Source organism: Mustela nigripes, chromosome 4 (assembly GCF_022355385.1).
Source record: "Mustela nigripes isolate SB6536 chromosome 4, MUSNIG.SB6536, whole genome shotgun sequence".
Classification (NCBI taxonomy): Eukaryota; Metazoa; Chordata; class Mammalia; order Carnivora; family Mustelidae; genus Mustela; species Mustela nigripes.
This window is the reverse complement of record NC_081560.1, coordinates 166,642,607-166,663,971: the sequence shown is the minus strand read 5'-3', so window position 1 is coordinate 166,663,971 and position 21,365 is coordinate 166,642,607. Positions and strand designations below refer to the sequence as shown.

General features: G+C 36.3%; 1 protein-coding gene across 4 annotated transcripts in view; it reads left to right on the top strand.

Annotated features, from left to right (window-relative positions):
- NT5C2 (5'-nucleotidase, cytosolic II) overlaps window positions 1–21,365 on the top strand; it is a 140,084-nt gene that overhangs the window by 64,422 nt on the left and 54,297 nt on the right. The window contains exon 1 of one of the 4 annotated variants that reach the window (XM_059398478.1): window positions 16,873–17,147. The exons of the other annotated variants lie outside the window; for them this stretch is intronic. Coding sequence (XP_059254461.1) covers window positions 17,134–17,147 — 14 coding nt within the window. The 5' untranslated portion in view covers window positions 16,873–17,133. Of the gene's footprint in view, window positions 1–16,872; window positions 17,148–21,365 lie in introns of those variants that run through there. 4 annotated transcript variants of the gene reach the window in all.

Sequence of the window (21,365 nt, the reverse complement as noted above, 5' to 3'; positions counted from 1 at the left end):
CCTGCTTCCCTTCCTCTCTCTCTGCCTGTTTCTCTGCCTACTTGTGAGCGCTCTCTGTGTCAAATAAATAAATAAAATCTTAAAAAAAAAAAAAAGTCCTTAACTGAAGAAAGTCTTCAGATGCTGAAAAATTGTACCTTAATTGTAAGAATGAAATTCTTCTTTTTTTTTTTTTTTTTTAAGAATAAGCTTATTTGATATTTTCCACAAACTGATAATAGTGTTTTGTTTGTTTGTTTTTTAAAGATTTTATTTATTTGATGGAGAGAGAGAGCATAAGCAGGGGGAGTTACAGAGGGAGAGGGAGAAGCAGACTCCCCACTGAGCAGGGAGCCTGACACGGGGCTTGATCCCAGAACCCTGGGATCATGTCCTGAGCCAAAGGTAGACGATTAACCGAGTGACCCAGGAGCCCCTCGATTATAGTTCGTAAATAGATTTTTTAAATTGTGTCTGCTGGCTACTTAATTAGATTGAATATGGGTAATACTAGGTATTAGCAATATTTTCTTGTATTAAGACTTCAACATTTTCTCTGAATCATTTTTAAAGTTTAAAATGTGGGCAACCCTCTTGGGTCCCCTCCCTCTTTGGGAGCTTTATGGCCATTATTCTGTAATTTTACTATTGCTCAAAACCTTGCTTTGCTGCCCACCAAAAAAAGTTTAAAATGTGACTCAGTCATGGGTGCCTGGGTGGCTCAGATGGTCAGGCATCTGCCTTCAGTTCAGGTCATGATCCCAGCATCTTGGGATCGAGCCCCACATCAGGCTTCCTCCTCAGTGGAAAGCCTGCTTTCCCTCTCCCATTTCCCCTGCTTGTGTTCCTGCTCTTGCTTTCATTCTCTCTGTCAAATAAATAAATAAAATATTAAAAAAAAAAATGTGGCTCAATTAGTTAAAACCTGACTCTTGGTTTTGGCTCAGGTCATGATCTCATTGATGGTGAGATCAAGCACCACTTCAGGCTCCATGCTCAGGTCTGCTTGAGGATTCTCTCCTGCCCTTTCCCCTGCTCACGCTCAGTCTCTCAAATAAATAAATCTTTAAAAAGCTTAAAATGTAAATATTTTAAATTTATTTGTCACTTTTTTTTTTTTTTTTTTAAGATTTTATTTATTTAGAGAGCACAAGAGAGGGGAGGATCAGAAGGAGAAACAGACTCCCTGATGAGCAGGGAGCTGTATTCGGGACTGCAGGATCATGACCTGAGCCAAAGGCAGTTGCTTAACCAGCTAAGCCACCAGGCACCCCTATTTGTCATTTTAAAAAATATTAATGTTAAAATGCCCATATTTTAAACTTTAAAAATGATTCAGAGAAAATGTTAAAGTTAAAAAAATTTAAAGAAAATGTTAATACAAGAAAATATTGCTAATACCCAGTATTACCCACATTCAATTTAATTAAGTAGCCAGTAGACACAATATAAATTTTTTTTAAAAAGTTTATTTACTTTTGAGAGAGAGAGAGAGAGCTGTGGGGGTGAAGCAGGGACAGGGGAGGAACAGGGACAGAGGAGGAAGCAGATACGTCAGGGGATGAGCATCTAAGGCAGATGCTTAACTGACTGAGCCACCCAGGTGCCCCTTATTTGTCACTTCTAACAGTTTGAATTAAATGGCTATTTCTGCCTAATCTTAAGTAGCTAAGATTTGTGGAAGTAGGTACTGCATTTAGAAGTCACTTGTTCTTGGACAGAAATTAGAGGCTTACACTTTCCATAAGTTGATAAGATAGAAAGACCTGGGCCCTATTAAATACTTCTGTTTCCCATGCTGGGAAAGCAAGGGATAAGTAGAAATGCTGGTGTACTGGTAGTGCTAAAAAGTTGCATGGGAACTCCAGGAATCTACAGCAACTTACAATTACTCATTTGTTTCTAAGCTAGAGGAAGGAGAAAATATTTGGTATATTATACTCATTCAGTTATTTGTCTTTATGCTACATACATTTGGCTATGATGTAACATATTTATCAATGGAAACAAGGGCTAGAATTATGCAATGAGGAGAGGTCATCTAGTACACATTAGGTATCCTAGTTGCATTTAATATGTCATAACCGGAGTCCTTCTGATATTTCCTGGAAGATTTTAGACTGCCTCTGCACCCTACATTCTTCATATAGTAGAGTACACTCTGAAATCATAGAAACAGTGGGAAAAACACCTCCAAGGTTTAAATTTTTAGATCATTTGAAACTTTTTTTCTTTTTTCTTATTGTGGTAAAGTATATATAACATAGAATTGCTATCTTAACTGTTTTTAAGTATACACTTCTGTATTATTAAGTATATTCATACTGTTGTGCAGCCATCACTGGTATCCATCCCTATAACTTCATTTTGTACAGTTGATACTGTATTTGTTAAAGAGTAAGTCCCTGTTCTCTCTTCCCCAGCTCCTGACAACCAACCACCATTATACTGTGACTTTATAATTTTGGCTACTCTAAGAACTTCATAGAAGTGGAATTATACAGTATTTTTCTTTTTGTGACAAACTTGTATCTGTTAGCATAATGTTCTCAAGGTTCATTCATGTCATAGTGTATTGCAGAATTTCCTTTTAATGTAAAATTTGGGTTCTTGAATTCTTGCAAGTATTTGCTTTTGTTAATTAAAAAATTTTAATAGAAGCCATTTAAAGGGCATTTATCTTAGTTTTTCAGTTAAGTCGGTTTGTAGAATATTCTGTTTCTGGGGGTTTTTTATTAAAGGCATTTACTGGAGTGGGTAATTAAACATTGGGTAAATTAGGCAGCCTATGATGATCATTTATCGTAAACTACCTTGTATGTGATGCTTTAGAATTTCCTTTTTAGAAGAAGCTAAATATTTTTAGTTAAGTACATAAACATCTAACTTCCAGCTTTTTTCTTGCTAATGTTAGTCTTTTAAAAATGATGGTCATGAGTCATTATTAAGAAACTGGTCTCCAGAAGGTATGCCTGTTGATCTTCTTCCGTTTCCTTATAATGGTTGTTGAGTCTTCTAGGCTGAGGATAATCATCAGGCCAAACCCTTTGGAATAGTTTTACTGTGTGGTCAGAAGATAGGCTGAGCTGCTCAGATGTTACAGTGGCTTGAAGGAGGCAAGTTAGATAATTACCTCTTAAATAGTCTCTTGTTTAACACCTAGAATCTGAGAAGGGATCAAAATAGATAAGAATTTGTATCTACTATATCCAACAGTGGAGCAATTAGATTTTTCATCTGCTCTCCATGTTTGTGCTCAAGATGCTGAAATCAGGTATTTGTTTTTTTCTTTTAAAATTTTGATGATTAGAGGTGCCTGGGTGGCTCGGTGGGTTAAAGCCTCTGCCTTCGGCTCAGGTCGTGATTCTGGGGTCCTGGGATTGAGCCCCGCATTGGGCTTTCAGCAGGGAGCCTGCTTCTCCCTCTCTCTATGCCTGCCTCTCTGCCTCTTTGTGATCTCTGCCAAATAAATAAATAAAACCTTTAAAAAAAATAAAATTTTGATGATTATAGTATAGAAGATTTCTGTAATTATAGTATGGAAGAAATTCTGTAAGTGAATTATGAAGACAGCTTATGAATTCAGCAGTGGTTTTATCACATTGAACTGTAATTTGGTAAGCAGTTGAGCATGTGAATTTTTGGTTAGTCAGTTTTTTGCCTTATTTTAAAATACATTGCAATCACTTTTTCTTTGAATTTCTTTATGTATATTTATGCCCCCCAAAATTTTAATTGAAATTTACACTTCCAAAGCCATACCAGTAATTATTTAAACTTGTTGAAAATAGTTTCTTCTTCAATCAAAGCTTTAAATTATTATATATGTTTAAAGAATAAAAAGGAATTTGTACATATATAAAATCATTTTGTAGTACCTGTAGCTTGGCACACTGATAGAATTAGAAGTGGTTATGATTTTTTTTTAACTTCAAATAAAAAAACAGGTATGAGGTTTTATACAGAGAGAGACTGCCAGCTTGATAAATTTTAATTTCTTTGTCACTTAACCACTATGGATATCACATGAATGTCATTCAGCTTTTTAGTTGTATCATTGATTAAGTTGAATTAACTTGGATTCTCACATTCAAATGGCTAAGTTAAGATTTTAGTAGCCATCTTACGAATTCAAAATCACATGGAAAATACAGGTCCTTGGGAATGTCAAGGACCTGTGTTCCTTAAATAATGTGTAGATGGCATATATCTTGTCAAAATAAGAGTGAGGTAGAGTTATCGGAACTGTGTTAAACTTCTTTTGCTATTATTTCATTCTAATGTTTTGATTAGTATTTCATGTTCCTAAGGAGTGACAAATGAAGATTCAGGGGCTGGTAAGTTGTTTTTTTTGTTTGTTTTTTAGCCTATTTGTTTTGCTTAAAACATTAGATTTATAGAATACTATTCAACAATAAAAAGGATTGAACTCTCTATACATACAACTTTGCTATACCAAGAAAATTATGCTTAGTTAATAAGGCCAGTCTCAAAAGGTTACCTAGTATATGATTCCGTCTCTGTAACATTATTGAAATGAGAACATTCTGGAGTTTGAGAGCAGAGTAATGATGGCAAGGGTTTAGGGGTTGGGGTGGGTGGAGGATGGTGGGCGTAGCTGTAGAATAATGGCACAAGGAATCCTTGTGATTGAAACTGTTTTGTCTTGACTCTAGTCATAATTACATGAAGGCTATACACACATGACTGCATGTAAAATTGGTAAAATCTGAATAAAGTTGGTGAACTAGGTCAATGTCAGTTCCTGGTTGTGATACTGTACTATATTTATGCAGGATATTTTCATTGGGGGAAACTAGATAAACAGTAAGGGGGAATCTTTCTGTATTATTTCTTATTACTGCATATGAATCTGTAATTATTTAATATAAAAAGATAAATTCAGTCACACAACTTTTTTTTTTAACATCATAGGTATTCCTTGCATTTTCTAAATATAAGTGCTTTTTGGAATTCAAGGTGATATTACTTTATGGAATACAAATTCTCTAAACCTTATTGATCAGAAGAAGATACTAAATTCTTAGTTTGTTTCTCTGCCACCATTCCCTATATGCTCCTTCCAAATACCTGCCTTAAAGTAAAATAGAAAAGGGGTAGTCGTGACAAGGGAGAGAGAAAGAAAGAGATAGCAGATCTTTGATTTAATGAAATCCTGTGATATGAAACTATATTTGAGGAAATATTACTCAAATTTAGATAGCATATTTCACCTTCAAAGACTCTTGTGTATAGCTTCTTTTATTCAAAGTAATGTCTGAGAGGTAGATTCATCCATATTTTTGTGTGTATCAGTAATTTGTTCTTTTTTATTACTATGTGGCATTTCATGGTACCAGCATACCACAATTTATTCATCCATTTTCTGTTTATGAACCTTTGGGCTTTTTTTTCAGATTTTAGCTATTAAGTATACGGCTGCTACAGACTGAGAAAATATTTGTAAATTATAAAATGATAAATGATAAAAGACTTGTATCCAGAATGTATAAAGGAGTTTAAATTCAACCCAGTGAGGAAATGGGCAGAAGACTGATTCTTCCCTATAGAGATATGTGGATGGTGTAAAAACACATGTGTAATAATATCAGTAGCCATTAGAGAAATGCATTAAAGCTACAGTGTATATGCCTATTACAGCGGTTAAAATAAAACAGTACTTGATATTACCAAGGATATGGAGCAACTCTGATACATTGCTGGTAGAAGGACAAAATAGTATAGCTATTCTGCAAAACAGTGTGGTAGTTTATTTTGAAGTCAGAGACACATATGACCCAGAAATCTTACTCCTAGATGTTTGGCCTAGACAAATGAAAACTTATGTTCACACACAAAAAACTATGTGAATAATGTTTATAGTATCTCTATTTATAACTACCCCAAACTAGAAACAATCAAATATTCTTTAGCAGGTGAATATATAAATAAAATGCAGTATATCTGTAGTGAAATATAACTGAGGGAAAAGGAAGAAACTGTTGATGACACAGCAACTTGGATGATTCTCAAGGACATAATGCTGATTCTAAGAAGCCAGTCTTGGGACACCTAGGTGGCTCAGTAGGTTAAACGTCTGCCTTCTGCTTGGGTCATGATCCCAGAGTCCTGGGATTGAGTCCCACACCCATTTTACAGATGTATCACATTTTGTTTTCTTAGTGGACATTTGGGTTGTTTCTGTTTTTTTACTTTAATGAATAATGCTGCTGTGAGCATTTGTATATGAGTTTTTTGTACATACTTTTTTGACACGAGAGATTTGTGATTGTCCCAGTTTTTGTCTTGGCTTTTATTCTCAATAATCTTTTGATGAACAGATGTTCTTTACTTTAAAAATGTAGTTTTTTTTTTTTTATTGAGCTAAAATTCACATACCATAATATTTACACTTGTAAAGTATACAAGTTATTGGTTTTGGTATATTCACAAGAATGTGTGATCATCACCACTAATTCCAGAACATCAGTCAATTCCCCCCCAAAAAAAGGGGGGACGCCTGGGTGGCTAAGTTGGTTAGATGACTGCCTTCGGCTCAGGTCATGATCCGGGAGTCTCGGGATCGAGTCCCGCATCAGGCTCCCAGCTCCATGGGGAGTCTGCTTCTCCCTCTGACCTTCTCCTCGCTCATGCTCTCTCTCAAATAAATAAATAAAATCTTAAAAAAAAAAAAAAAAGAATCCCTTACCTGCTGGAAATAACTCTTCATTTCCTCCTCCCTTAGCCCTTGGCAACCACTAATCTACTTTCTGTCTGGAATTGACTGTTCTGTATGCTTCATATAAGTGGAATCATATATGGTCATTTTCGTATCTGGCTTGTTCACTTAAAGTCTTCGAGATTCATCCATGTGCTGCATGACTCAGTACTTAATTTTTTTAATGGCTGTGTAATACTCCATTGTATGCATATACCACATTTTGTTTATTCATCTGTTGCTTAATATTTGGATTGTTTCCATTTTTTGTCTGTTATGAATAATGCTACTGTGACCATTGTGTACAAGTTCTGCATGGACATAATTTCAGTTTTTTAGGCTGTATTATCTAGCAGCGGGATCTGATGGATCATGTGGTAACTTTAACTTATTTTGAAGGATTGTCAAACTGTTTTCCAATGTAGGTGCTTCATTTTACATTCCTTCCAGCAGTTGATGAGCATTCTAATTTCTCCACATCCTCACAGTGACATTTGTTATTTGCTATTTTTTAGAGCTGTCCTAGCATGTGTGAGAAGTGGTAGCTCATTGTGATTTTTTTTTTAAAAGATTTTATTTATTATTTGACAGAGAAGAGAGCACAGTAGACAGCAACAGGCAGAGGGAGATGGAGAAGCAGGCTTTCCACTGAGCAGGGAGCCCAATGCCAGGGATCACGACCTGAGCCGAAGGCAGCCACTTAACCAACTGAGCCACCCAGGCGCCCCCTCATTGTGATTCTGATTTCCATTTTTCTTATGATTAATGTCGTTGAGCATTTTTTAGTGTTTTTATCATCTGCATATCTTCTTTTGAGAAATGTCTATTCAGATCTTTTGTCCATTTCTTAGTTTTTTTTTTTAATTTCTGAGTTTTATATGTTCTTTCTTTCTTTCTTTTCTTTTTTCTTTTCTTTTCTTTCTTTCTTTCTTCTCTAAGATTTTATTCATTCATTTGACAGAGAGAGATCACAAGTAGGCAGAGAGGCAGGCAAAGAGAGAGGAAGGGAAGCAGGCTCCCCGTGGAGCAGGGAGCCCGATGTGGGACTCGATCCCAGGACCCTGAGATCATGACCCGAGCCAAAAGCAGTGGCTTAACCCACTGAGCCACCCAGGTGCCTGGGTTTTATATGTTCTTTATGAATTCTAGATACCAAACCTATGTCTGCTACATGATTTTAAAATATTTTCTCCTTCTGTGGATTGTCTTTTCACTTCCCTGGTAGTCATTTGAAGCACAAATTTTTTTTAATATTGATGAAGTCCAGTTTATATTTTCTTTTGTTGCTTGTGCTTTTAATGTTATATTTAAGAACCATTGCTTAATCTTAGGTCACAAAGATTTACACTTATGTTTTCTTATGAGAGTTTTATAGTATTTTTTTTGAAAGATTTAATTTATTTTTTTGGCATAGAGAGAGAACAAGCACACACAGGAGGAGTGGCAGGCAGGGGAGAAGCAGGCTCCCCGCCGAGCAAGAAGTCTGATGTAGGGCTTGATCCCCGGACCCTGAGATCATGACCTGAGCCAAAGACCACCCAGATGCCCCGAGACTTTTATAGTTTTATGTTTTATATTTAGGTTTTTGACCAGTTTTTTGGGTACAAGATGGGGCTCCAAAATCATTCTTTTGCATGTTAATATCCAGCTATTCTGGCACTATTTATTGAAAAGACTATTCTTTCCACATTAAATGATCTCAATACCCTTGTCAAAAATCAGTTGGTCATAGATGTGTATGTTTATTTCTGTTCCCACTTGTATTCCATTGATCTATTTGTCTATCCTCAGCTCAGTACTATAGTCTTTATTGTTGTGGCTTTGTGTTAAGTTTTGAAATGATCGTGTGAGTCCTTCAGTTTTGTGTTTCTTTTTCAAGATTGTTTTGGCTGTTCTGTGGCTCACCTATGTACATAAGAATTTTAGGATTATCTTGTCAATTTCTATAAAAAAGCTAGCTGGGATTTTGATAGGGATTATATTGAATCTGTATATCAGTTTGGGGAGTATTGCCATCTCAACAGTATTAAGTCTTCTGATTGATGAATATGGGCTATCTTTCCATTTATTTAGATCTTCTTTAATCACTTTAAACAATATTTTGTAGCTTTCAGTGTGGAAGTCTTCTATTTGTTGTTACATTTATCACTAAGTATTTTATGATTTCAGATGCTATAGTAAATGGAATTGTTTTTTTAATGTCATTTTTGGGTTATTCTTTGCTACTTTATGGGAGTATAACTAGTTTTTATATATGGATTTTGTATTCTTCAACTTGGTTTATTGCCTCTAATAGTTTTTTTGAATTCTTTAGTGATACTACAGATAAGATCATGTCACTTGCAGATAAGGATAGCTTTACTTCTTTACCAGTTTGAAGGCCTTTTTTCTTGCCTAATTTTGGATAGACTGTCCAGTACAGTGCTGAATAAAACTATTAATAATAGAGTAGACATCCTTTTCTTTTCTTTCTTTCCTTTTTTTTTTTTTAGGATTTTGCATATTTTATTTTATTTTGTAAAAATTTAAGTTCAGTTAACATAATGTATTATTTGTTTCAGGGATACAGGTGTGTGATTCATCAGTCTTATAGAATACCCAATGCTCGTTACAACACATACTCTCCCTAGTGTGCATCACCCAGTTATCCCATCCCCCCAACCCCCCCTTCCAGCAGCCTTCTGTTTGTTTCCTAAGATTAAGAGTCTCTTGTGGTTTGTCTCCCTCTCTGGTTTCATCTTGTTTCATTTTTTCTTTTTTTCCCTATAATCCTCTGCTTGTTTCTTAAATTTCACAGGTGAGTGAGAAAATGATAGTTGTCTTTCTCTCACTGACTTACTTTGCTTGGCATAATACCCTCTAGTTCCATCCAAGTTGTTGCACATGGCAAGATTTCAGTTTCCTGATGGCCGTGTAATAATATTCCATTGTATATATTTACCACATCTTCTATATCCATTCATCTGTCTGTGGACATCTAGGCTCTTTCCATAGTTTGGCTATTGTGGACCTTGCTGCTATACACATTGGGGTACAGGTGCCCCTTTAGATCACTACATTTGTATCTTTGGAGTAAATACCCAGTAGTGCAATTGCTGGGTCATAGATATCTTTCTCTTTTGCCTCATCTTGGGAAGAAATCTTCCAGTCTTTCATCATTAAGTATGATGTTAACTGAAGGTTTTTCATAGCTGTCCTTTATCAGGTTGTGGAAATTCCTTTTTATTGTTAATTTGAGATTTCTTTCTATTCCTAGTCTCTTGACTGTCTTTATCCTGAAAGGGTATTGGATTTTGTCACATGTCCTTTTGTGTCTATTGGAATGATCATGTAGTTTTGTACTTCATTGGATTCGGTTTGCTAGTATTTTGTTGAGGATTTTTTGTATCTGCAAAAAGGATATTGTTCTGTATTTTCTTGTAATGTTCTATCTGGCTTTGGTATCAAGATGTAATACTGTCTTGGGGTACCTTGGTGGCTCAGTTGGTTGAGCATCAGACTCGCGGTCTTAGCTCAGATCTTGATCTCAGGGTTCTGAGTTTGAGGCCCTTGTTGGGTTCCAGGCTGGGCATGGAGCCTACTTAAAAAAAAAAAAAAAAAAAAGATGTAATACTGGCTTCATAGAATGATGTGGGAAGTGCTCCCTCTTCTTCCATTTTTGGGAAGAGTTTGATAAGGATTGGTGTTACTTTAAACATTTGATAGAGTTCACCAGTGAAGCTATCAGTTTTCATATTTGTTGGAAGATTTTTTTATTACTGACAATCTTTTTACTTAATTATTGGTCTGTTCAGATTTTCTATTTCTTTTCGAGTCAGTATGGCTAGTTTGTGTGTTTCTAGATAGTTGTCCATTTTATTTGTTATCTATTTTGTTGGCATACCCTTATATTTGTTTTTATTTCTTTAAGGTCAGTAGTAATGTCTCTGTTTTCATTTCTGATTTTAGTAATTTGAGTCTTTTTTTCTTCATTATAAATGTAGCCAAATATTGTTAAATTGTTGAAAGCAACCTTTGTTTCACTGATGTTTTTTTGCCAGTGTTTTTGTTTTATTTATTTCTGTTCTGATCTTTATTGTTTACTTCCTTCTGCTCATTTTGAGTTTAATTTGCTCTTTCCTAATTTCTGACGGATTAAGGTTAGGTCATTGCTTTGAGATGTTTCTTCTTCTTCTTCTTCTTTTTTTTTAATAAAGATTTTTATTTATTTATTTGTTTGACAGAGATCGCAAGTAGGCAGAGAGGGAGGCAGAGAGAGAGGAGGAAGCAGGCTCCCTGCTGAGCAGAGAGCCTATGTGGGGCTCGATCCCAGAATCACAACCGGAGCCGAAGGCAGAGGCTTTAACCCACTGAGCCACCCAGGCGCACCCCTCCTTTTTTTTTTTTTTTAAGATTTATTATTTATTTTAGAGAGCATCTTTTTTTTTTTAATTTTTTTTATTTTTTAAAAGATTTTATTTATTTATTCGACAGAGAGAGAGATCACAAGTAGGCAGAGAGAGAGAGGAGGAAGCAGGCTCCCTGCTGAGTAGAGAGCCCTATGTGGGACTCTATCCCAGGACCCTGAGATCATGACCTGAGCCGAAGGCAGTGGCTTAACCCACTGAGCCACCCAGGCGCCCTAGAGAGCATCTTTGGGCAGGGCGGTCGGCAAAGGGAGGGAGAGAATCTTCAAGTAGACTCCTCATTAAGCTCAGAGCCTGACGTGGGGCTCAGTCCCAGGACTTTGAGATCAGGACCTGAACTAATATCAAGAGCTGGCTGTTTAACTGACTGAGCCACCCAGGTGCCTCTCTTCTTTTTTAATAAATGCATTTTAAAGCTATAAATTTAGCTATCAGTAAGCTTTTGCTATATCCCCTAAATTTTGATAGGCTTTGTTTTTGTTTTGAGTGGTCTCTATGTATTTTCTATTTCCTCTTGTGATTTCTTTTTGATCCATTGGTTATTTAGAAATGTGTTGTTGAATTTCCACCTATTTGTGAATGTCCCAGATGCTTTTTGCTATTGATTTGTACCTAATTCTATTATAGTTTGGAGAACATATTTTGTATGATTCAGTCCTCTTAAATTTATTGAGTTTTGGTTTATGGGCTAACATGTGGTCTGTTTTGTATAATCTTCTGTATGTACTTGACAAGAAAGTATGTTCTGCTTATTTTGGGTGGGGTATCATAGAGATGTCCCCACCCCACACATAAGATTTTATTTCCAGAGAGAGAGAGAGAGAGCCCAAGCAGGGGGAATGGCAGGCAGAGGGAGGAGTAGGCTCCCTGCTGAGCAAAGAATCACAGGATGTACTTGGTCCCAGGACACTGGGATCATGACCTGAGCTGAAGGCAGACTCTTAACTAACTGAGCCACCCAGGCATCCCCATAGAGATATGTTTACCTTTGTCAGTTATTTTTACTGAGTACACATTCTTACACATATTTTTGGAATCATAAGTTCATGCTATTGCTTCTAATTCCAGTTTATCCCAAGATTCTTTCTTGTTTACTTTAATTCCATGAAATTACCTGTTGTTCTTCAGCAAGAACCCTGGCTCTTCACGACATCAACATATTTACTCATTTGCTCAATCTAATAATACATCTACAGTAGTTTCATAATTGCTTTGCTCATACCATAACAAAACAGGATTTTTTTGCAGTACTACTTCTTCCTTACTTACCTTGCCCATGACTAACAGTATATAATCAAGTGGTTTGTCTGTTTGTTTTTAGTTATTTGGATTATTTCTTGCTGTTTTTCTATACAGTGTGGTTAGAGTTGTTGTATGCAGTATAATTAGGTTCATTTGTTAGTTTGCTTTGTAATTGTTTTTTTTTCTTTCCATTCTTACTGATTTAATTGTATTATAATTTAGTATATATAATATTACATAATAATATATCCTGTTTCATCACATTATATATGTTATTAAATAAACTAGTAGTGAGCTTTCAAAGTTAAAATGAAGCAAAAGACATATCGAAAGTATCACTCTCATACACATTCCTTCTCAAGTTAGAGACTAATAAACTTTAGATTTGTTTTATATATCTTGCTTGGGATTCATTTGAGTTCTTGATTCTGTACTTTAATTGGTTTTCTAAATTCTCAGTCATTATCTTTTCATATATTGTCTTTACTCTATTGTCTTATCCTCTCCCTCTGAACTCTAATAAACATATGTTAGACTTTAGCACTGTCCTCTCTTCTCTCATTCTTTCTCTTGTATTTTCTATCCTTTTTTCTCTCCATGTTACATTCTGTAAGGTATTTCAGACCTGCCTTTCAGTTCACTAATTCTCTTTTTAGTTGGGTCTGAACTGAATCTATCACATTTTAAATCTTGGTTTTTATAATTTTTTTGTTTCAGAGTTTCATTTTGGAATCTTTTTATCAAATATGCTGTGTTACTTTTTATAGTTTCCAGTTATATAGTAAACATTTAAATCTTAAAGAACTTTGCTTTAAGATTCAAAAGATCTGAAGTATATCCTGGCTCTGTTTCCAACCCCCTCCTTTCAGTACCTTTTAAAAGAGAATTTTTATTTATCATTCAGAAGTTAAACCATTTCAGTTCAAAACGATAATCCCAACTTTTAATTTCTTAATTACTATTATTATTTTAAAAGATTTTATTTATTTGACAGAGAGAGAGGGAGTGACAGCAAGAGACGGGATACAAGCAGGGGGAGTGGGAGAGGGAGAAGCAGGCTTCCTGCCAAGCAGGGAGCCGGATCAGGGCTTGATCCAGGACCCTGAGATCATGACCTGAGCCAAAGGCAGAGGCTTAATGACTGAGCCACCCAAGCGCCCCTCTCTTAATTATTATTTTTATTTTTTAAAGATTTTATTTATTTATTTGACAGACAAAGACCACAAGTAGGCAGAGAGGCAGGCAGAGAGAGAGGAGGAAGCAGGCTCCCCCCTGAGCAGAGAGCCCGATGTGGGGCTTGATCCCAGGACCCTGGGATCATGACCTGGGCCAAAGGCAGAGGCTTAACCCACTGAGCCACCCAGGCGCCCCTCTTAATTATTTTTTAACGGTATTTAAAAATATTTAGATGACATCCAAATTCTTATTGTATAATATTCAGGAGTATAGAGGTATAGACTGAAATGTGAAAATTCCCCTTCACTTTCCGTTTCACCCTCACTCCTCTCTCATAGGTGAGCACCATTGGTAATTTGGCGATCATCTTTGTAGTCCCTACTCAATACGTTTTTATTTATTTATTAGCTCATTTATTTTTATTTCTTTTTTAAAAGATTTTATTTACTTATTTGACAGATCACAAGTAGAGAGGCAGGCAGAGAGAGAGGGGGAAGCAGGCTCCCTGCTGAGCAGAGAGCCTGATGTGGGGCTCGATCCCAGGACTCTGAGTTTATGACCGGAGCCAAAGGCAGAGGCTTAACCCACTGAGCCACCCAGGCGCCCCTATTCATTTATTTTTAAAGATTTTATTTCTTTATTTGAGAAGAGACTGAGAGCGTGTGCCCTGTAAGATTTGATTCTTTTCTTTCCATTTCATTTTGACTAGTTCCCTTCCTCAACTCTGTATTTCATTACCTCTGAACTGAGGCTAGATTTTTTTCATACGTCATAATGTCTGCTGTGCTGCTTTTCATTCATGGTTACTCTTTGTTGAAATGTTCTCCCCATCACTCTTTTCCCTTTAGCCTGATTAACACTTGCTAATCCTTTACCTTGGTGAAGAGCCTGGGCCTTAGGTTAGCATTCTTCCATTTAATTTCTTCTTCTTCTTCTTTGTAAGATTTATTTATTTATCAGAGAGACAGTGGGAGAAAGTGAGCAGGGGGAGGGGCATAGAGAGAGAGAGAAGCAGACTCCCTGCTGAGCAGGGATATGGTCATAAGGCTTCATCCTAGGACCCTGGGATCATGACCCAAGGTGAAGGCAAATGCTTAACTGACTGAGCCACCCGGGCACCCTCAGTTTAAAAACCCCCAGTTTTTTGTCAGTTTAAAAAAACAACTTGGGGGGCACCTGGGTGGCTCAGTGGGTTAAAGCCTCTGCTTTCAGCTCAGGTCATGATCCTAGGGTCCTGGGATCAAACCCCACATCGGGCTCTCTGCTCAGCGGGGAGCCTGCTTCCTCCTCTCTCTGTCTGCCTCTCTGCCTACTTGTGATCTCTGTCTGTCAAATAAATAAATAAAATCTTAAAAACAAAAAAAACCCAACTTGGGTATTTTGCCCTTCAGTAAGACTCAGCCAAGAGAATATAGATATATCTCTCTGTTGTGCATATCTCTAATACTGTAATTCCACACTGCTTTTAAGCTTTGTGAGTCGGAGGGCAGCTGGGTGGCTCAGTGGGTTAAAGCCTCTGCCTTCAGCTCAGGTCATGATCCCAGGGTCCTGGGATCAAGCCCCGCATCGGGCTCTCTGCTCGGTGGGGAGCCTGCTTCCTCCTCTCTCTCTGTCTGCCTCTCTGCTTACTTGTGATCTTTGTCTGTCAAATAAATAAATAAATAAAATCTTTAAAAAAAAAAGCTTTGTGAGTGGGTCTACTCCATTAGACTTCAAACTCCTTAAAATCAAGGACTGCCATGTTCATCTTTGTATTATAGGTACCAGGCACATACAGATTCAGTGAATATTTCTTGACTATATGAATGGAGTTTGAAAGATCTAATCATCTCAGATAGTGCATTATCATTTGCATAGGAGACTTGTGTAAATGTGTATACCCTTTTGTTCAAGTGAGAATTGTTGTTTTCCTTTCTTTTTGCAAGTGGTAAAGCCTTAAACTAGCCTTAAACTGCTAATTACATTTATTTCCACAGCACTGAGCCACATGCTGAAAATCCCAGGAAGCCATGGGAAATTGGCAGTTTTCAGGATTAGATTATTTTTCCATATTGTTTGTATTCTTATATTTATGGAATTTGGGTTGAGGAGAGTATGTGAAAGTCCTTCATTTTCATGTAGAATTTGAGAATGGGGTTTTAAAAAAATATATTTCTCAAGAGATATTTTGGTGAGATAATGCCTGACAAGCAACGCAGTTGCTTTCCTGTATCCCCCACACCTGAAGTTAAAATAGTTCTTTGAATGCTCAAAAATGACAGACAACAACCCTACCAGATGTAACCTGTCATCTGTAGATAAAAAAAATCTGAGGTTTAGAATAAGTAAGTTTTTCAAGGATCCAGAGCTAGAAAGTGAAGAAACTAGAATTTAAACCTAGTTGATCCAAGGCTCATTCTCCTTCCATTATGCCCAACTGCTTTTCTAAATAAACTGAAAAAAATTCTAGCTTGAAATTTATAGCATTTAATAGGGCTTTATTTAAAAATTTTTTTATTCAGGTATACTTAACATACAGTGTTATTTTAATTTCAGATATACTAAAATATACTTTCAGTTATTGATGACTACACATATTAATAACTAATAGAAACCTTATTAGTAAGATATTTAGGTAATACTTAGAGAATTTTTTTAATTAAAAGTTTTAATTCATGTAGTATTTCTTTAAGGTATGTATATTTTTAATTTGAATCACCAGTAGGAGGATATACTTGTCATTTCAGTGTTCTTGGAGGTTAGCACACTTGTTTATTTCTCCCCTTGTTGCATAATCCCTATACATTATATTAGTCAGGAGGTAGGAATGTTGCACATGTTTTTCTTTAAACATTTCAATTTGCTCTGATATTTGGAATTAACCTTTAGAATGTTCTGGATTTATCCCGGATATGCCAGAGATCTGTAAATTTCTTTCCACATGAGCTGAAATTTTCAGGCAGTCGAGTAAAATATTTGTGAACACAGATGTTTTCCTTAAACGCAGTTAATGATCAGAAAAAAAGACCTCAGTTTGAAAATACTTTATGTTCCTCCTGTAATATGATTGGTATATAAATACTCCCCTTTTTTATAGTTCACATTGTTCATTTTCTAAGGGAGGAAATAACTAAATTGAGAATTAAAACATAGTATTATTTATCCTGTTAATTTTTTTTTCCTCTCCCAGAGTAAACTAAAAATGATTTGGACTGACTAGGGCCGCTCCATTCTGTGAAACTCACATTGTTTGCGTACTATTGGCAGGCCTCATTAGGGGGTAAATTTGCTTTTTCTGTGTGTTTGCCAGGAATGATTCCTGTCTCTTAGGGGAACTTGCCATTTGGATTGTCGCCTTTCTAAACTGGCCAGTCTTAAACATTTCAGACCGTTAGTTATTTTTTCTGCCCTCCAGTTTTTTTTCTATTATTCTTAGGTTTTCAAGTATTTAAAGCTGAGGTTACTGGTCACTGAGATATTGCCTGGTTAGGGTTCGGCATTGTGCCCGAATCTGTTGGGCCTCTCAGGGCCCGAGTTCTCTGTGCTTTAACAAATGAGCTACAGTTCTCAAGAGATCAGTGAAGCTTGTTTGTTGATCCTGTATTCTCATCCAGAGGAAGTAGATCTTTGAGAATGTCTAAGGAAGGGTAAGTGAGTTTATTATTCTTTTTCCTTCATTTTTTTCCAGCAAAGAGATGTTCTAGTCGTCTGTGAATTGGAAGATTAATAAGCAGTGTTACCAGTCCACCAGGGAAGGTAGAGGGAGAGAGTAAAAGAAATGTAGCTGAAATTTTTGATTGCTAATGTTTTACGTGTAATCTACTGTAAAGTTACTATTTGCTGTTTTTTGAAAGACAGCTTTGGGGATGAATACTCTTTGTAGGAATTTAGTGAGCTTTAAGCATCCCGTTTGTGGTAAACTCATTTTGTTTTTCTGTAGAACGTGTTTATGAAGATTGGAAACAAATAGTGATGTCTTACCAAAGAATTTTACATAGAAATGAGTGAAATTAAAACTCAAAGGCATTTTCAAATAATTTGTACCTTTGGAAAATGGTGTGAAAGATTGAGTGAAACACAGCTTGTGATTTTGTTTCTTTCGGGGAAGTGTAAGCAAAACGTAATTTTGAGTAGAATCCTGTATTCTTCTTACTTTGCAGTATAGAATAGTTTTTTATTAAGGTTTTTATTGTTTCTATATTACTGTATTTTTAAGAAAATTATTATTGTCTCTTATGTCTGAGTTTGAATTGTTACGGAAATTCTTTTTTTTTTTTTTTTTTTTTTTTTTTACCACTAATAGGTGACATGTAAGTTAATGATTGAGTAGTAACTATTTCATTCCTAACCTTCAAGCATAACTAGACCTGGTTAGTTTCAGAGAGCCATTCCCTTTGATTAAGTAGTACAGAGATCTCAAAAATTTTTTCAGAAGTCCGTAAAATTTTAATTTTTATTTTCTGGAAGCTCTAACTTCTTTTTTTAGTCCTTGGTTCTATTAGAAATTTTGAAATAGTTTCAGAGTCCCTTTATTTATTTATTTATTTATTTATTTATTTATAAATTGACATATAAGGTTTTATTTGCCCCAGGGCTAAAGGTCTGTGAATCGTCAGACTTACACATTTCACAGCGCTTACCATAGTACATACCCTCCCGTATTTCCATAACCCAGCCACCCTATCCCTACCCACCCGTCGCCCCCCAGCAACCCTCAGTTTGTTTTGTGAGATTGAGTGTCTCAGAGCCACATTTTTAGAATTTATTTTAATCTAATTATTCATTGTGAGCAAAAGAAAATTGGCCATTTTCCTGCTATTTTAAATCTCATTATTGAATGAAGAGAACAAACATGGACATAATAATTCTGTATTATTTTTAAACCTCTCATGATAGCACTAGAATCTTGAGCTTTCTTTAAATGTAAACGTCATGAAAGGGCTCTCTCTTTAAGGTTTGTATGTTTTCTTTCCTTCTGGCACTGGCTATAAACCTGTAGTTGTTGAACAGTTTTTTTCATAAAGGTTATCACACATGCTGGTAATATTTGTCAGTCTTGTACACATGATTGTTTATTTTTTAAATTTATTTTTATTTTTACTTTTTCATTTAACAGAGAGCCAGTGAGCACAAGCAGGGGAAGTGGCAGAGGGAGAGAGAAAAGCAGCTGCTGAGCAGGGAGCCCAATGTGGGGGTTGATCCCAGGACGCTGGGACCATGACCTGAGCCGAAGGCAGCTGCTTAACTGACTGAGCCACCCAGGCGCCCCCACATGATTGTTTATAAAGCTGGTTTGTAGATTTAGGAACTATATTTCTAGGTGCAGTCAAAATTCTTAGAAAGTAATTAGTATTAGTTTTTCCCATGTGGTAAAGTATGTGTTAGAATTGATTAGTTAGAAAGAGATATGTATAAACCAAAGGATACTGTAAGGGCTAAGATACTCTTTTAGCTTTATTTTTAGGAACAACTGGGACAATTCCCATACTGTCTGAATAGATAAGTGAGCAAGTTAAATTTTTTTTAAGATGTGCATTTATATTTGCATTTATAATTGCTCATGCATTTATTTTTTAAAAGTAAGCTCTACCCCTACTGTGGGGCTTGAACTCACAACCCTGATCAAGAGTTCCATGCTTCACTGACTGAGCCTGCCAGGTACCCCTGAGCAAGTTCATTTGAGATGCATGGGTCATATACATGAAGTCAGTTAGATTTCATTTTCCTTTGCTAGCTTTAGAAATAAATGGATACATTTTGTACTTTGTATGAAAAGAATTCTAATATTCACAATTTTTATATGTGTGGTATTTGGACATGTAGATAGTCTTTCATTTGATATCTATGAAATATTTTTCTAATAGTAATAGGAAAATTTTGTTATTACAGTTAAACTACCAAAAACTATACTTGAATATAATGTAAACCAATGGCAATGGTGACAGTGTGTGGTATTAGTGTAAGGAGAGACATATGTGGATCGTGAAACCTAATAGTGAATTCATAGACCCATATATATATATATAGCCAATTGATTCTCAGCAGTGAGGCCAAGGTATTTCAATGGCTGGAACAACTGAATATTCATATAGGAAAAAAATGCACCTCAACCCTTACCTCAAACTATATATAAAAAATAACACAAATAGATCCTAGACCTAAATATACAAGTAAAAATAAAGTATAGGTGAAAATCTTTGTGACCTTGAATTAGCTAAAAATTTCTTAGGTAAAATACATAACATGAAAGTCAAAATTGATCAATTGTTTGTTTTCATCAAAACAACGACAGCAATAATAACAAAAGCAAAATAACTCTATTTGAAAGACACCATTAAGAAAATGAAAAGGCAAGCCACAGACTGGCTTCTCAGTATTCTCAGTACATATATATCTCAGGTATTCTCAGTACATATATATCTAGTAAAGGACTTAAATCCAAAATATATGAAGAATTTGCACAGCATAATAATAAGACAAACCCAGTTTAAAAATGGGCAAAAAGAGGGACGCCTGGGTGGCTCAGTGGGTTAGAGCCTCTGCCTTCAGTTCAGGTCATAATCCCGGGGTCCTGGGATCAGGTCCTGCATTGGGCTCCTTGCTCAGCTGGGAGCCTGTTTCTTCCTCTGCCTACCAATCCCTCTGCTTGCACTTTTTCTCTCTCTCTCACAAATAAATAAATAAAATCTTTAAGAAAAAAATGGACAAAAGATTTGAATGGATATTTCACACAGAAAAAGATGGCCAATAAGCACTTGAAAAGATGCTCTACCTCATTATCATTAGTCATTAGGGAAATAGGAATTAAAATCACAACAAGAGGGGCACCTGATGGCTCAGTGGGTTAAAGCCTCTGCCTTTGGCTTGGGTCGTGATCCCAGGGTCCTGGGATCGAGCCCTGCATCAGGCTCTCTGCTCAGCAGGGAGCCTGCTTCCTCCACTCTCTCTCTGCCTGCCTCTGCCTACTTGTGGTCTCTATCTGTCAAATAAATAAATAAATAAGTCTTTAAAAAAAAAAACCACCACCACAACAAGATACCATTACAGACCCATAGAATGACTAAAATTAAAAACACAGACAATATTGAGCAACCTCATACTACTATTGCTGATGAAAATGCAAAAGGGAAAGGAGTTTGGGTAGTACTTTTTTTTTTTTAAGATTTTATTTATTTGAGAGAGAGTGTGAACCCCGGGGGCAGAGTGGGGTGGGGGGAGGAGGAGCAAGGGGAGGGAGAGACTCTTAAGCAGATTCCACACCCAGTGTGGAGCTCCAGACAGGGCTCAGTCTCAGGACCATGAGATCCTGACTTGAGCTGAAATCAAGTATTTAAGGCTTAACCAACTGTGTGACCAAGGTGCCCATGTTATTGTTTATTCTTTTTCAAGAGAAGGTATTTGGGGAAATACAGATGCTTTAGGTTATGAGTTTTATCATTTGCTTTTATTTTAAATTCTAGATTTAAAAAAATTCTTTATTTTAGGGGTGCCTAGGCGGCTCAGTTGGTTAAGCATCTGCCTTCAGCTCAGGTCATGATCCCAGGGTTCTGGGATGGAGCTCCATGTCGGGCTTCCTGCTCAGTGGGGAGCCTGCTTCTCCCTCTTCCTCTGCTGCTCCCCCTGCTTGTGCACAGTCTCTCTCTCAAATAAATAAAATCTTAAAAAGATTCCTTAATTTTGTATGTAGAGAGAGAGTACATGAGCCCTGAGGAGGAGAGAAGCATAGAAATTGACTCCCTGCTTAGTGCAGAGCTTGTCTGTCTCAGTGCTGGATCCCAGGATCCCTGGGATCATGACCTGAGCTGAAACTGAGGGGTGGAGCCTTAATGAACTGAGCCACCCAGGCTCCCCTAAATTCTAGATTT